Source organism: Sus scrofa, chromosome 17, assembly GCF_000003025.6.
Source record: "Sus scrofa isolate TJ Tabasco breed Duroc chromosome 17, Sscrofa11.1, whole genome shotgun sequence".
Classification (NCBI taxonomy): Eukaryota; Metazoa; Chordata; class Mammalia; order Artiodactyla; family Suidae; genus Sus; species Sus scrofa.
Genome location: NC_010459.5, coordinates 61,669,001 through 61,686,032, shown reverse-complemented (window position 1 = coordinate 61,686,032; position 17,032 = coordinate 61,669,001). Strand labels below are relative to the sequence as shown.

The following is a 17,032-nucleotide window of genomic DNA, read 5'->3' as shown; positions in this document are numbered from 1 at the left end:
AAGGGCCCCGGGTCCTTGCTTCGCCGAAACAAGCAACAAGCAGTTTCCTGGAACAATCCATCTTTGGGCCAGTCTTGCAGCACATGCCATCCAAGCGCCCGGTGCCTGGTCTGGAGGACAGCGCCGCGGCCGGTTCGCAGTCCCTCCCAGAGAGGCCAGCGCAGTGGACACAGTGAAAAATTGTCCCGTGCAAAACAAACATCATCCACCCCCCAGTTTCAAAGCATCTTTATTCGGGAGCTGGGGTTGAGCATTTCTCTCCACACCTCTGTCTGGTCCTGCAAGAAATCTGAGGACAGGAGATTCTCTTCACACAGATGAGTGTGGACAGTCACTACATGTTTTACGAAATCACAGAATAAACCCGTTGCACGAGGGCGTGTTCTGGCATCACGTGCACAGGACGCACGGTGCTGAGGGAGACCAGCCGAGCTCCCGGGCGGGACGGAGGAGGGACCCGTCCCTGTGTCGTCTTCCTCTGCAGGGGCCAGGCTGTGCGTCTCCAGTCCGCCCAGGACGGCTGGTCCCCAAAGACGCAAAGGGCAGTGCGTCCAGCAGGAAACCCAGGGACCCAAATGGCACTCGCACGCTGCAAAACCCTCAGGCCCAGACGGTCGGAGACAGCGAGGCTCGGCGAAGACGGGGGCCGAGGAAACCACCACCTGACGTGCTGGGTTTGCTTCCAGGCTCTTCGAACAGTGGGGACCCCAGTCTTCGCACCACTTTGTTTTTTCTTTTTTTTTTTTGGCTGAGGAAGTTCCGGTGCCAGGAGCCGAACCCCCATCACAGCGGTGACAGTTCCGGATCTTCAACCCACTGCACCACCAGGGAACCCCAGGAGAGGCTTTCCACTGACGGAACTGTCCCACGGGGCTGAGAGCTCTTCACCGAGCCCCCCCCCGCCAACGCGAGGGCCAAGGGTCCACCGGCTGAGGGCTCTTCTCGCTTCTGAGTCTCGGAAGCTTATTAGCATTTCCCGCTCTGTCTTCACTTCATTGCTCCGCGTGAACAGGTGCGACCTGGGAAGCTTGTAAACCCCACCCCGCGGGGAGCAGGTGCACTGGGAGGACGCTTCTGCTGGGCGAGCCGGACGTCCGGCTGGTCCGCAGGGAGCCCCCGGCCTTCCTGTCGTCCAGCTCGGATTTCCTGGCCTTGTGTCCTGACGAGGCCCCAGCAAGCAGAGGGCCAGGGGATGGCTGGCCCCTTGTTCACGCGGGGCCACCTCGCTGGATGCCTCCCGTGTGTCGGGAAGATCCTGAGCACAGCAGCGTCCTGGAGACAGAGTCGGAAAGGGACGTGGTGGCCGCACAACCATCAGCGCTGCTCTGGCTCCGGTTCATCGTGGAGGCTGTGACAACACACGGTCACGGCCAGCCTTGAAGGCTTCTGGTTTTGCCGCAGCCCGGAGGGCAGACACGGGGACCCCGTGCGGCAGGGCCTGCTTCTCCGCTACGTGTCAGGACAAGCGAGGAGACTGCCAGGGCTGCTGAGGCCCGACCCCTGACCCCGCCTGGGAGAGCGGCACCCCGCCCGGGACAGACCTGGGGTTCAGTGGCCCAGACCCGGCCATCGGCACCAGGTAGCCTGCAAAGCCTGGCTGGCGCCAGCGGGCAGTGACATTTTCGTCTTCCACGAAACGTGCCCTGAGGTGTTTTCTGCCCGGCTCCTCATGGCTCTGGGGAAATGGTGCCAAGTCCACGGGCGTGTAACTGACTCCGAGCTTCAGGGGCCCCAGAATCAAAGGATGATGAAGTGTGTGCTCTACTGTCCAGTCCACAAGGAGGTTCTGAGCGACAGGACTGCTCTAAGAAGCACCAGGTCCCAGTCAGAACCAGAGTCACAATCTGGGGGCCAACGACCAGGCCACCACTTTCCACAAGGGGCCAAACCCAAGGGCCATGGAGAGTTATCCTTTAAAAGCATCTGCTGGGAGTTCCCCTTGTGGAGCAGCGGAAACAAATCTGACCTGCATCCATGAGGACGCAGGTTTGATCCCTGGCCTTGCTCAGTGGGTTAAGGATCCTGTGTTGCTGTGAGCTGTGGTGTAGGCCAGAGGCTACAGCTCTGATTGGACCCCTAGCCTGGGAACCTCCATACGCCATGGTTGTAGCCCTAAAAAGACAAAAATAATACAGCATCTTCCAGAGGTGCTGCTGTGGCACAAGGGGGTGGGCGGCATCCCTGGAGCACGGGGTGCAGACTGGACCCCTGGCTGCGGCGCCGGGTGTTAAGGATGGGGCGTTGCCGCCGTGGCGGAGGTCACAACTGCGGCCCAGATCTGACCCCTGGCCCAGGAACCCCATAAGCCTCAGAAAAGAAAGAAATAAAAATAAAAAACATCTTCCACTGAAAAGTCTTTATGAAAGGGAACACGCTGACACACCGGGTGTCAAGGTGACGGAGCCGAGGCGGCGGCTTTCCCGAGCGAGCAGGCACGGTGGCGAAAGAGTCGTGGTGACCGTGCTTTGGTGTCATCGGCCGTCCTGCCCCTGAGTTGGGCGCATCAAGGCCCCGTCTGTCTCCAATGGAGGACGGGGCTGGGGGGGGCTGGAAACGCAGACCCCGCGGCGAGAAAGGGGCTCATCCCTGGACTGGTCAGACCACCTGGGGCCTCCCGAGCCCCCGCCGCGTTTCCAGCCCCGCCCCCTGGAGCGGGACCCACCGCCAGGCGGAGGGCTCGCCAGCCCAACGACCAGGCGGCTCAAAACCTCTTCTCTGCCCAGAACCGTGCGCCTCGGGGCCTCTGCCCGGCGCTGGCAGCCCCTCGGGCGCCACCAGCAGGTGCTCTTGGACTCGACCCTGACCCCACACCTCCAGTTTCCAAAGCCACAGAGCCAGGCTTTCAGAACAAAGATTCACTTTTAAAAGGGTTTTAATTACAAATGTGATGTGGAAGCTGGACACGCAAGGATGGCCGCTCGCGGAGCCCCCGCTCCATACAGCTGCGTGCGAGCATGACGGCACACGCGCAGACTGCCTTCCCTTCGGGGAGCTCTGCCACGGTCGTGGTGTTGGCGTGACTACAGCAGGAACCAGTCACCGGGTGTAGACGTGTGCGGAGGGACCCACACAGCTGACATCCCCACGGGGAGCAGGGCGCCCAGATGTGGGCCCCGCGCATCTCAAACATGCAAGACGGGGACACAGGTGCTGCGGGCACAGGCGCGGCCTGCAGTGACAGCGATGCCCTGGGGACCAGAGGCGCAGACGTGGCCAGAGGCGGCTCCCGTCAGGGTCGGGAGCCGTCTGGGGACTTTGGGTCAGTGTTTCCGGTCGCCCTCGGCTGGCTGTCACGGGGACGCGTCGTTTTGGACCGTGTGCCCGTGGCGATGAATGCATCTCTCGCTCTTCAGCAAAATATTATTCAAGCAGCTTTAACTTAAATATGTTAGAAGCAATCTTTACATTACGGGAGGTTTGGTGAAAAACCCAGAATCTGACAACTTCCCACCTCACTCAATGTGATGCTTTGCAAATCTTCGCTTTTGTGCTCCTGTGACTTAGAAGCCATTCTTGGCCTTTCTAAAGCTCTTTGAGGGATTTTTTTTCAAGATCCACCTTTTCCTGCTGCTGGTTCCGAGTTAAAACACTTTCAGAAACCCTCTGCCCCACACGAGAGGAGCGGGCCGAGCCTCTCCTGTTGCTTCCCTTGTTTATACTCAGATGCGGAGGCGCTGCTGGCCCGTTCAGCCCCGGCCCGGCCTGTCACACAAAAGGGAATCGCAAAGAATTTTCCTCTTCAACCCTTAACGGAAACACGATGACCCAAGCGAAGCTGTATGAAGAGACCGCACCAGTAGGAAAATGTTTGGCAACCACAGGTTAATTAGAATGAAGTCCTCAGCCAGGGATGGAGCCCCGCCAGCAGCAGTTTCTGCCGTGACCGAAGCTCAGAACAGCCGCTCGGCCGAGTCCAGCCTCTCCGTCCCCGGGTCCGGGGCCAGTCCGGGCCCTCAGTAGATGTCTGGGCAGCCTGAGAAATCCCGCTCAAAGTAGCCCCCTGTGTACAGCCAGTCGGGGGTGCCGGTGTGGGGGTTAATGCCTCGGTGAAACCACCTACGACAGAGGAGGCGGTCAGGGAGCCAGTGGCCACGGGGACGAGACAGGGCCCTCGGCCTCTCTTCCCCTTAGGACGGGGGCCTCTCATTAGGCATCGGCACATCGCAGGTCATTTTAAGGGCAGCTCAGGGCTGCTGGCCACCACCTCACGGAACACAGAGATCCCTTCTGCTCAGCCCAGGTGCGCACTCGGGCCCCACCCCAGGGTGTGTGTGCAGCCCCCCCCCACTGCCCTTGTGGCCACTGGGCGCCTCACCTCGTCTGCCACTCGGCCTCCTCCCTGGCCCGATCCCTCCGCGCCTGCCTCTGCTTCTCCTCCAGCCGCTCCTTCTCCTGGCTCGCTAGGTCTAGGTACAAGCACAGGGGTCCGGGTGAGGGATTGGGGTGACAGGCAGCCCGTGCACGTCCAGCAGAGGTGACAGCCAGAAAGCGGAGCTGGGACACCCCCCCCCACCCTACCGCACACGCAAAGTCACTCAGGTTAGCAAACCACAGACAGTCAATTCTACCAGCAGGAAAGCAAACCCAGGCAGGAGTGCAGGGCTGCGGGTGAGGCTCAGGCCCGGGGAGGGGCCCCACCCAGGGGCCTCCCTCAGGCAAGACAGGCGTCTGGGGCCCTTCTCGCTGGGACTCTCAAATAACAATGTGTCCAGCTTGTGGGAAGTAACCTTACAGTCTGCTGAGCCTAATAAGAAATTAGCAGGAGTTCCCGTCATGGCACAGGGGTTAACGAATCCGACGAAGAACCATGAGGTTGCAGGTTCGATCCCTGGCCTTGCTCAGCGGGTTAAGGATCCGGTGTTGCCGTGAGCTGTGGTGTAGGTCGCAGACGCGGCTCGGATCCCGCATTGCTGTGGCTCTGGTGTAGGCAGGCGGCTACAGCTCCAATTCGACCCCTAGCCTGGGTACCTCCATATGCCGCGGGAGTGGCCCAAGAAATGGAAAAAGACCAAAAAAAAAGAAAAAGAAAAAGAAATTAGCAGACCTGCATTTTGTATGTATTCTTTTTCATTTCTTTTGGCTACTAATTTAATCCTATTCAATTTACAAAGAATTGGTTTGCAAACCAGCTAGAGATTTTTAAAATCTTCCCCCACAGACAGTCTGAGAAGCACTTTTCTGTTTCGGTTTTTTTTGGCTGCACCCACGGCACGCGGAAGTCCCCGGCCAGGGAAGGAACCCAGGCCACGCGCGCAGCAGCCCAAGCCGCTGCAGGGACGACCCGGGATCCTTGAGCGCTAGGCCTCCAGGGAGCTCTGAGAAGAGCTTCTCTAGAAGACCTGAGGTCCGGCCGGCCACACACCCATGTTGCCGTTCTCCATGCCCCGGATGTCGGGGCGCAGGCGGCAGTCCGTGGGGGCCAGGGTCTGCTCCATGCCCGTCTCCAGCTCGTTGAGACTCACGGTGAAGCTGGTGAAGTTGTACATCTGTGGGGACAGCACACAAGCCTGTCGCCGGCAGGGACACGCCCCGCGCACACCGGGCGCAGCTCCAAGCAGCAGGGTGTCAGAAGCTCACTGGGGACGTTCCTGCCAAGGGCACGGGGGCTGGGGGGGGGTCCTTGCCGGCCCTGAGAGGCCCTCTCCGGGGGGCTCCTCCTCTCCAGCCCATGGGGGAGCCCGGCCTCCGCCCTGACTTCACCTCGCCATCCCAGGCGCCTCTGCGGAGGGCTGGAGCTGCTGCCCAGGCCTGTGCCCCTGGCCCTGGGCGCCCCCTCCCAACAGCCCAGACCCCGGGTCTCCCCTCCCCCGCCCCCCCGGTCACCTCAATGCTCCAATGACCCCTTGGTGCCCACATCCTGCAGAGCAACCGTGGAGCCCCTGCTGGGGCCCTGGCCGCACCCCTGCCCCCGTTCAGCCCCCCTCCCTGCTGCCCCCAGGTTCTGCATCCCTGGGAGGCCCGCTCAGCCCCCCAGCACGGAGGCCAGCACGCCCTCCCCCGTCAGGCCACTGCTGTCGCTGAGACCTCCCTGCCCTGCACTCAGCTCCGCCCCAGGGGCCTGGGCCCGCCTGCGCCAGCTCACCCACCGCTAAGGAGCCAGGCGGGGAGGGAAGAGCAGGGCTTTTTAACCTGAGCTTTTTCCCGATTATTTTACACTATTCCGCACTCTACTAAAGTGGTAACGGCGGCTGTGCGGAGGGAATGCATTTGTCCGTGAACTTTTGGTTGTGACTTTGCACAGGCTGTGTTTTCTTTACAGGTTGAGACAATAGAGAATGCTGAGTGCACAGTATATGAATTTTATATGGAAATAACATAAAATTATATATTAAAATATGACTTATACCATGTTATAGTCATAATTATTTTTATATATCATACATCACTTACGTAATAAAATAAACTTATATGTAACACAAATTATAAATAAGTGTAATTTTCAGAAATAAATATCAGAGTTCCCATCGTGGCTCAGTGATTAACGAATCCGACTAGGAACCATGAGGTTGCAGGTTCGATCCCTGGCCTTGCTCAGTGAGTTAAGGATCTGGCGTTGCCGTGAGCTGTGGTGTAGGTCGCAGATGCAGCTCGGATCCCAAGTTGCTGTGGCTCTGGTGTAGGCCGGTGGCTATGGCTCCGATTTGACCCCTAGCCTGGGAACCTCCATATGCTGTGGGTGCGGACCTAGAAAGAACAAAAAACATAAAACAAAAAAAAAAAAAAAAGGAAAGAAAGAAATATCAAAATGCGATCAAGCACCTCACTGACAAGCCAGAAAGACGATCTCTCAAAACCCGTTGGGAGACCCTTCCCGTAAGACGCAGCTGGTGCAGACGCAGACGTGGAGGGTTTGAGGTGTAACCGGGTCGCGTGCTAATGTGTCACCCCGGGTCCGCTGGGGGTGGGGCGGGGCTCGGCCCTGGCTCCTCTACAAGGGCAGGGGCCCTCAGGTGATGGGGACGGCGGGGGGCGGGCCGGGGCGGGCACGGACCTGGGCGGAGTTGGGGGGCCGGGCGTTGACCCTCCAGAGGAGCTTGCTGCCTGGAATGACCTGCACCGTCTCCTGAGCCCCGGGCACGGTGTCCGCCCCATCGCCGTCAGCCTTCTCGGGGTCGGCATCCTGAAAGACAGCGGCCTGCTTTGGTGGCTGGAGGGGGGCAGCTCCCGGAGCGCCCCCAGACCAGGCTTGGGCCCCCGGGACAGGGCAGCTGGGCCCCGCCGTCCTTGCGGGGGAAGCCTGGCAGCTGTGGGAGGCTTCGGGGTGGCTTTGGGGTGGCTTCGGGGTGGCTCAGCCATCCTACCCTAAGCCCTAACTGGAGAACCCGCTGCAAGAAAAAGACACACCTGCTACCTATTCTTCCAAATCGGCAGGACCTGGAGGAAGAGGAGAGCGGTCCCTCGAGCAGCTGTGGAGGGAGCCACCTCAGTGACGCCAAGCGCAGCCCAGGGACTCCGCCTTGACCACAGGAGCTACGCGACAGCACAGGTGGCAATAAGCAGCCACACAAAACTCAGCGTGAGGCTCCCCAGAGGGACAGCGGAGCTGAGCCAGCTCACGAAACCCGTCACTAAGCGGACCTAACACTCCACGGTACGGCTTTAATCGCAACTTCACTTTTTCTGAAGTCGAAAAGCGCACTGTTAGAAAAGAGTGTCTAACAGCCCTCGTGAAATATCACAACGTAAAAAACACGAGGAGTTCCGGGAGTTCCCGGTGTGGCGCAGCGGAAACGGATCTGACTAGAAACCAAAAGGGTGCAGGTTTGATCCCTGGCCTCGCTCAGCAGGTTAAGGATCCAGCGTTGCCGTGAGCTGTGGTTGTAGGTCCAGACGTGGCTCGGATCCCGTGTTGCTGTGGCTGTGGTGTAGGCCGGCGGCTACAGCTCCGATTGGACCCCTAGCCTGGGAACCTCCATATGCTGCAGGTGCCGCCCTAAAAAAAAAAAATACCAGGAGTTCTCACTGTGGCACAATGGGTTAAGGACCGGCGTGGCTGCAGCTACGGCATAAGTCACAGCCGAGGCTTGGATTCCATCTCTGGCCTGAGCCCTTCCATATGCCCTGGGTGTGGATTTAAAAAAACAAAACACTAAAAATCCAAGTGAAGGTTGAATATTTTGTTAAGCAAATTTTGAGCACGTCAGGTTTGGTCCACTCTAAGTTATCATCTAGAAAGAGACAGTGCCTCTTTTGAAGGCTCACGTCTAGTTTGAGCTGGAAGAACCAATCTGAAGAGAGCCAGGACTGCAGAGCTCCGAGGGACAGCCTCCGTGCCCCGCGTGCCCTGCTGCCGGAGGTCCTGCCTGGTCCTCAGACGGCCAACACGGAAGCGACATCTACCTGCCAGTTAATGGGTCTAAGCTGGTGAGGGTGGGGGAGCGGTGGGCGGGAGGCAGATTAACAAGTACCCAGAAGAAAGCCGAGGAGCCCCGTGACTCTGCCGGACGCGGGGACAGAGGCTGCAGCACGAGGAAGCTGGACCGCGTGGGGCCGCGGCGGCCTCACTGGAGCAGGAGGCAGGTGAGCCCGCGCCCGCCTGGAAGCCGGCAGCCAAGCAGGTGCGAGACAATTCCTGTGATCCACCCTCCCCCTCGGGGGCCACGAGGCACCTCCATCCCCAAGCCTGCAGCCCGCCTGCGCCCAGGCTTCCGGGCTCGCCCCCAGCAGCGCGGAGGTCCCTGCCGGCCCCACCGGCGCAGCCCGCCGGGGACACGCGCTGGCCGGCCCAGCCCCTTACCGACTTCGCCTTCCTCGGGGGGTCGCCTCTCCGCTCCTGCTTCCTGAAGGCCTCGTAGGCAACTGGGTCTATGCCCCACAAGCACTCGGTCCACTTGCCATAGATCATAAAGAGCTTCTTTTTGCTGGAGTCAGAGGGGATTTTTACAACCAGGGTAACAGCCATTATAAACCACCCATTCAAAGGCGAAGCGCCTGCCTTTGACCATCGGGTAAACTCCCCCCGGGCATGTCTACTGAGACATTTGGAATCTTGCTGGACACAAACGCAAAGGCGAAAGTTCCATTTTATCATCTCTGCTCATGGCATTTGCAACTAGCTGTTCACACGCCTTAGCCCACAGCAGAGAAGAGTAAACGAAGGTAGCGAAGGCTGAAGGGGGCAGGACGGGCTGCAGGAGACGAGAGGGGCTGCGGACGGTTAACTCAGTGCCCTCTGGGCCTGGCATCAAATGTTCATGGACCGTGGGTCCCCCAGCCCTTCCGCTAGGAGGCGTGCAGACACCCTGCCGCCGTCCGCGGATGCCGTCTGCTTAGCCTCCATCGCCCGACCCAGACACGCCTCCATCGCCGCCTGCATCCCTCCTTTAGCGAGAACCTCGAGAGAACTCTCCAGAGCAGCCCCTCGCAAAGGAAGGATGCCAGCCACGCTGGACCCCTTGCTTTCCTCTGCTTCTTCCAGCCGGGAGAGACGCGGCTGGCCACGCGCTCCCTGGAAACGCTACCCTGCCAGGCTCGGGACGTGCTGGGAGAGCCCCTGTGTCTCGCAGGCTCAGCCTGGAGGCCCAACAGACGGGGACAGGCAGCCAGTCCCCCACCAGCAGGCAGCTCAGTGGACTCTGCAAGCGACACGGGGTTTGCAAAGAGCTCAGGCCCGGCTGGGATGGAAAAACAAGGCGTCCCCTTCCGGCAGGAGCCGACCACGGTCTCTGTGGGTCCAGTCTGCAGGGGGCGCTACTCAGCGCTGGTCACTGCTGCTCTCACAGCAACCAGACTGCTGTCCTGCCCGCGGCCAAGCCCAACTTATTCCAACAGGCCAAGTGTCAGCGTCTTAGTCTAAAGGCGTTTGAAGGGCTCTGAACAGGTGAATTTCTGGCACCCAGAGGAGTGGGACAAGCAAAAGCGCCTACTGTTTCACCCTGGAAACGAGTCTACGTGAAAGTGTCTACATTTTAGGGAGTTCCCGTTGCGGCTCAGCGGAAATGAATCTGACTAGTATCCTTGAGGCTGTGGCTTCGACCCCTGGCCTTGCTCAGTGGGTTAAGGATCCGGCGTTGCCATGAGCTGTGGTGTAGGCCGGCGGCGATAGCTCCGATTCGACCCCTAGCCTGGGAACCTCCATATGCCGCACCTGCGGCCCCAAAAAGCAAAAAAGAAAAAAGTATACATTTTTAGGATCTGGGAAGAATTTTCAGGCCGTGATGTGGCCCAAATTACTTCCTGACAAAAAAGAGCCTGCAGGCAAGCACCTGAGGCAATGCACCCAGAGGGGGACCCCCACAAAGGCTGCTGCCACACTCCTGGCCACTTCTCTGCTCACAAACACCTTAAAAGCCCCCAATTTACAGACTGGAATGAACAAGTCACAGGCGCATGACACTCGTAAGCTTGGGTTTTGCCGGACAACTCGTGGCAGACGTCAGCATTGGGAAGGAGACACGTGGGCAAGCTCTAAAATTCCAGCCCTGTTTGTGCGACTGCAGGGCTCTCACGTCCACGTTCTCAGCAGAAAGCACGCTCGCGTCTTTACCGTCGGGAAGGGACGGCCGGGCCGCCTCGCCGCCCCACGGGCATCACGCTCCCACGGCACCCTGCTTTCCCTTTGTGCTCGGTAACGAAACGTTTTTCTAAACCAGAAAGGGTCGTGAATTGCCCTAGGCGGGCACATGTCACGGGAACAACTGCATGGTGGGCGGCGCTGGCAGGCGGCGGACGGCACCCGGGACCCACCCCCCGCGCGGACCTACTTCTTGTCTTGAATGTGACCTTCCACTTTGTGAAGCTCTTTTCCAAACAGTCCGCAGGGTTTGAAGTGAAGTATACACTTGTCTCCAGTTCTGCAGGGAGAGCAGACACAAGCTACACAGCGGCACGAGACATCCCCCAAAGGCAAATCCAGAGAGAGTGAGCAGACTAGAGGCTGCCCGGGCGGGGGCAGCGCCAGGGCCAGGGATGGGCGTCTCCCAGGGCAGCCCTGCAGGGCTGGTGCACTAGCCAGTAAACCCACTTCAAACCACTCAGGTGTCCACTCTGACCAGCTGGATTTTATGACTTGCAAAAATACCTCGATAAGGCTGTTAACAAAGCCACGAGCTCCCGCTGCGGCTCAGCAGTAACAAAGCCGACTAGTATCCATGAGGATGCGGGTTTGACCCCTGGCCTCGCGCAGGGGGTTAGGGATCCGGCATTGCCATGAGCTGGGGTGTAGGCTCAAGCCGCAGCTCAGATCCCATGGTGCTGTGGCTGTGGTGGAGGCTGGCAGCTGTAGCTCCGATCTGACCCCTGGCCTGAGAACCTCCATGTGCCAGAGGTGTAACCCTAAAAGACAGAAAAAAAAACCCCAAAATCCCCCAAAATACAAAGCCACACAGGGATTTCCCTAGTGGTCTAGTGGTGAGGCCTGGGCGCTTCAACGGCTGCGGCCAAGGTTCAATCCCTGGTCTGGGAACTGAGGTGCCACATGAAGCCACATTAATGAATTATTTATTTATTGTCTTTTGTCTTCATAGGGCCGCACCCGCGGCATATGGAGGTTCCCAGGCTAGGCGTCAGATCTTATTTTTTTAAAGTCAACCAGGGACTCCCCACTGTGGCTCAGTGGTTAACGAGCCCAACCAGCATCCGTGAGGACGGGGGTCGATCCCCGGCCTCGCTCAGGTGGGTTAAAGATCCCGCGTGGCTGGGGATGTGGCTGTGGTGGAGGTCGGCAGCCACAGCTCCGATTTGACCCCTGGCCTGGGAACCTCCATAGGCCGCGGGTGTGGCCCTGAAAAGACAGATTAAGTAAACACATCAGTAAAGCCAGCGAGCTGTGAACGTCCAGGAATCAGCACGGCAGGCGGGACACCGGGCCAGACTGCGAGGGTGTCACCGTGTCTTCAGCGGCTGATGGCCTTCCATGGTGGCCACGCACGATTCAGGAGCGCTGACTGCAACGCCAGGGAAATTAACTCTCGTGCGGAAACGCAAAGAAACAGCAGCGCGGGGCCTGAAGGACGACCTCCACCGCAGCCGACCAGGGCCGGTCGGACCCCGGCCCGCGGGCCTCCTGGCGGCCCGGAGCTGCGGGCCAGGCGGGGCGGGGGGGCCCGAGGCGCCCGGCTACCTGTGGTTGAGGATCTCCACCGTGCCGTACTGCTCTATCCACAGCTTCCCGATGATCACGTTGTGGACGCAGCAGGTGGGGTTGGTCCACGTGTAGGCTTCCTTGTGCCTGAAAGACGCGGGACGCGCGGTCAGAGGCCAGCAGCCCGGGACGCGCGTGACCTCGAGAGCAGACGCCAGACGGAGTCCAATGTGACCGACTGAAACGCTGCCGAGGGCCGGTTGCTTTGAACTCCTCGACAGCAGCCGCTTCGTTAGCATTCGTTTGAAATGCCCTGCTTCTCTCCTTTGTAGCATCCACAAGGCTTTCCACTTAAATGTCCAGACAAGTTAATAAGTAATAAACGCTGAGACAAAGCCAAGAGGTTCCCTGTGAAGCTGCCAGCAGAACGGCCCCGCGCCCGCACCTGCCACCCCCACCCCCCTCGGCCCTGGCCGTCGGGGCCCTGCGCCTGGCAAGGGGAGGGTGCAGGGGTTCGACCCCCCTTCCTGCCCATCTTCCCCGCTCCCCAGGGGCCCTCCCCAAGGAGAGAAGAGACCCCAGCATCATGCAGAGAGCAGACTGCCACCGCGTCTCACCGGAGGCCACATCAAAGCACCACAACTAGGGCAAAAAGCAGTTCAGTGCCCAGTTCTGGTGGTGAATATCTGGGAATCCCTGCATTTCCCAGGAACCCAGAGGCGCTCACGGATGAGGTCTGGGGGTTTTCAGTTCTCCGGGACTCACCCCGAGAAAGCCAAGGGTACAGAGGGACGGCCGTCCCGGCGGGGGGGGGGGGGGGGAACCGGGGAGACCACGCCCCTCCAGCCTCGCGGGGCGCACACCTCAGGGCGCCTGCTGTGCCCGCAGCCTGGATGGTGTCTGTGGCAGTTTGGCAGCACTGAATGGATTCTGCTTTGAAGTTCTCTGAGCAGCAGAGTGGGTGCATTTAGATTTTTTTTTTTTTTTTGTCTTTTTGCCATTTCTCGGGCCGCTCCCACTGCATATGGAGGTTCCCAGGCTAGGGGTCGAATCGGAGCTGCAGCTGCCAGTCTACACCAGAGTCACAGCAACACGGGATCCGAGCCGCATCTGCAACCTACACCACAGCTCACGGCAACACCAGACCCTTAACCCACTGAGCAAGGGCAGGGATCGAACCCGCAACCTCATGGTTCTTAGATTCGTTAACCACTGCACCACGACGGGAACTCCAAGATTTTTTTTTAATTCTATAATTTGGGGGGGGTGCGTTTAGATGTAATAGTGGTGGGCAGCCTTGAGAGGCCAGCCTGCCCTGCCCTCACCTCCTGGAGCCCAACCCTATGCCCCTGCCCTGCTCCGCACCCCCCCACCCCCCAGGGCTGGTCTGTGACCAACAGCACATGCGTAGAGGTGGTAAAGGCTCTGGTTACTCCTGAGATCTGGGTACGGAAGCCATGGCGGCATCGGTGGCACCCCACCCCCCACCCCCCGGTCCTGGCTCTGGGCGATGCCTGCCTTGTCTGTGTAGCTCTATGGGGAGGCCCCCGAAAGCTGCCAGGGAAGACAGCTGGGGACAGACGCTCCATCCGGCTGTGCCCACCGGGGACCCAGATGGAGCCCCAGCCCCAGGCTCTGATTCCTCGTGCTCAGACACCACAGACGGGTCCTTTGAAGCCGCTGAACTGGGGCTCCCGCACAGCAGGAGATGCCGACGCGACGCTGGGACCCGCGGGAGAGAACGACCAGCCGTGCGACCTGCAGAGCGCTCTCCTCGGGGAGGGCCACCCCCCGGCAGGCGCCTCGCCCCACTTACTTGAGAAGCTCCAGCGTGATGGTGCCGCGCGGCTCGGCCTCCACGCTCTTCCCCCAGAACTTGAGCTTCGGGTAGATGGAGCCGTGAAACAGGAAGTCCTGGCGGAGGCCCTCCGAGTAAAAGGCGCTGATGGGGGGGTGGTGGCTGACCTGCTCGGATATGAATCGGAACCCTAAATCCTCCCTAGGGACACAGACAAGGAGAAGAAGGGAGCAGGAGGGAGGGTGAGGGCCTCGCGCACGACAGCGAAGCCCAGCGAGGCCGGCCAGCCGCCGGCCCGTCGGTGACCCACACGCAGCTCAGGGCACCCGCGGGCAGGGCTGAGTCTGGGAGGGGCGCTGGGATCAGGGGACACGCATGCTGCCAACACTGCTCTCCGGGGTCTCATGGGGCCTAACGCTGACCCCCCACACACACAGCGCGCCCCGGGGCCAACGTGACACACAGGACAAGCCAGAGGGTGGAGCCTTCCACCCGGACCTCTGAGAACCAGCGACCCGGAGGTTGACAGCGGAGCGCCACCCTAGTCCCGCAGGAGGCCAGCTGGCCGCGACCCCCGCGCAGGGCCTTCCCACCGCCCGGCCTCCCCGCCTCCTTTCAAGGCTCTTTCAAGGCTCTTGGGATTGTTGCGACGCAGGGTCTTACGCCCCAAGATATTCCTGGCCAGGAAACAGGAGTTTCAGCACACTCCCGTTTTCAACAAAAATGTCAGTTTTTAATTGTTCCAGAACTATGAATACACCCACAGCTGAAGTCATTAAAAATGATAAAAGCTAAACCACATAATTACTAACTTAACTGGAATCAGAATTTCTAGTCATTAGAGAGGAAGAAAAGTTGAAAAATTAGGTTTTGAAAGGCTGCCTACCGAGGTGTGTAATCTACAAAATGAACACTTGTCTAACAAAAGAAAGCGCTATTTTTAGTTATCCAAGAGCAATCTCGGAGGACAAAAGACGCTGGGGAAGGACTAGACTTGGCGTCGCTCCCCAAACAGGAAGACGGCTTCCTCTCCGCACACGCCCGCAGCGCGCCCGGGACTCGGGGCCAGACTCGCGAAGTCCGCCCGAGTTTAGGGAGAAGGAACCTGAATGACATTCCGGAAAAAAGATGAAGCACTGCCGGGGGCGGGGGGGGGGGGTGGGGGTGGGGGGGCGACACGCTGCCGCCAGCGTCTTGGGTGGTCCGTACACTTGTAATCCCCTTGCTTACACTGTGCCATCTAGAACTTCATCGTATGATGCTTTGATTTCTGATTTTTCAATGATGCTTTCTTTTTTTTTTGCTTTTTAGGGCCGCACCCGCAGCCTATGGAGGTTCCCAGCTGGGGGTCAAATGTGGTGTAGCTACAGCCACCAGCCTACACCACAGCTCATGGCAACGCTAGATCCTTAACCCACTGAGCGGGGCCAGGGATCGAACCCGCAACCTCATGGTTCCTAGTTGGCTTTGCTTCTGCTGCGCCATGGTGGGAAGGCCCAAAGGTGCTTTTAATAAACTGAAATGCTAATGACTGGCTCACAGCTAGACCAGGTCGGCATCTCGCCCACTGGCCTGGAGGCGTGCTGACGGGTGGGGGGCGGGCAACTGCTGCTCAAGGGAAGCCTCTAAGGAAGAGGAAAACTGAATTCACGACGAAATGGCCCCGTTAAGAGCGACTCCCGGGCACGTTCGTGAGGAACCTGGGGCTCAGCCATCGGAGCCGACCTGCTTCTGGGTCCGGGTTCAGTCGTAGCAGAGCAGCCCCCTCGCTGCGACCGACTGAAAGCCAGCCCTCGACACAAGGGCTTGTGAAAAAGAAGAAAAAAGAAAAAAAAAAAGTGACTCTCAGGGCAAGTCCTTCCCTCACCTGGGCCTCCGCTTCCCGCCTCTAAACTGAAGAAGCAGGGCTGCGCTCTGAGGTCCCGCTCGCGGCGACTCATGCCACAACCCACGGCCACCCCCTGAACCCGTCCGTCCTTTACAAAGAAGCCCGCGGGCAGCAGGCGTCACGCCCTCTCCCACCCGCCCAGCCTGGCAAAGGCAGCAGCTCTGGGCACGGCTACTCCACCCGCGGTGCCACACTAAGCGGCCGCGGGGAGTTGGGGAGTCGAGCACTAGGACGGGGAGAAGGGGCCAGCAGCCGCCCGTCCAGGACAAGCCGCGAGGGGCAGAATCCGAAGGCGACACGCATGCGGCTTTCCCACCCGCCAAGAGGCCGCCTGCAGCGGCGCGGGCCGCCCGCCTCGCCAGGCTGGCGATTCCTCCGCGAGGCCAAACCCAGTGCCGACACGCAGGCCTTGGCACACACTGGCAACCCTCCGCTCCGCGGCGGCTCCGCCGGCCCCGGGCCCACCGCTCCCTCCCCCGGGGCAGCTGCAGCCCGCACAACACTCGGAGACCACGGGCGGGAACGCAGATCAAGCACGCTCCCCGCTCGCCCGGTCCCGCCGTCCCACTTACGGAGGAGGAACGATGCTGCGGGTCCAGCCCCGCGCAGAAAGGCTCCAACTCAAGCACCCGGCGAGCAGATGCCCGTGCGCTCCTCTCGGCCCGGACCGGACGTGCCCCTGGGTTTCCAGCCCGGCTTCCCCCAGGGCCCCGCTCCGCCAGTCACACCCGCAGCGCAGCACCTGCCCTCCTGCAGCGAACGCCTCCGTCCCCGCGGCCCGACTCGGCGTGGAGGACCCAGCGGGGGCACAGAACCCGCGTGCCAGGCCACCCCCAGGCCCCTTACCTGATTAACTCGTAGGTCTCTCCCAAGAGCGGGTTGAACGGCTTGCCGGTCCTCTCCCACTGGGATGCCACGGCCGAGACGGCGAAGGCAGCTACGGACTGGACAGGAGCGTGGGCCAGTGAGAGGGAGCCGAGGGCGGCCCCAACACTCACTCTGCGACGTGTCCGTCTCCCAGTGGGGACACGTTTAAGCCACAGAACTTCTGGGGAAACGCTCTGTCACCCACACTTCCTCGGGGTCTCCGAGCTCAGGACTCTGCTCTCTGCCCCCAGCCGGGGCCTTCCTCGCAGGCCTGTCACACGCGCACACACACAATGCACACACATGCAACACACACACACACGCAATGCACACACATGCACACAATGCAGTGCATACACTCAATGCACACACACACACACACGCACGCACACATGCTCACGCACGGGCAGTGGCGCCGACAGGACCCGAGAGCTGCGCCCCCAGCCCCTGCAGGTGC

At 60.2% G+C, this 17,032-nt stretch overlaps 1 protein-coding gene across 3 annotated transcripts in view; it reads right to left on the bottom strand.

Moving 5' to 3' along the window:
• Window positions 2,855–17,032, bottom strand: part of OSBPL2 (oxysterol binding protein like 2) — a 39,916-nt gene continuing 25,738 nt past the window's right edge. For all 3 annotated transcript variants that reach the window (XM_021078215.1, XM_021078214.1, XM_021078216.1), the window contains 9 exons: window positions 16,555–16,652; window positions 13,839–14,021; window positions 12,062–12,169; window positions 10,704–10,793; window positions 8,738–8,861; window positions 6,992–7,120; window positions 5,363–5,486; window positions 4,316–4,406; window positions 2,855–4,056 (listed from right to left, as the gene is read on the bottom strand). In XM_021078215.1, coding sequence (XP_020933874.1) covers window positions 3,954–4,056; window positions 4,316–4,406; window positions 5,363–5,486; window positions 6,992–7,120; window positions 8,738–8,861; window positions 10,704–10,793; window positions 12,062–12,169; window positions 13,839–14,021; window positions 16,555–16,652 — 1,050 coding nt within the window. In that variant the 3' untranslated portion in view covers window positions 2,855–3,953. The remainder of the gene's footprint in view (window positions 4,057–4,315; window positions 4,407–5,362; window positions 5,487–6,991; window positions 7,121–8,737; window positions 8,862–10,703; window positions 10,794–12,061; window positions 12,170–13,838; window positions 14,022–16,554; window positions 16,653–17,032) is intronic.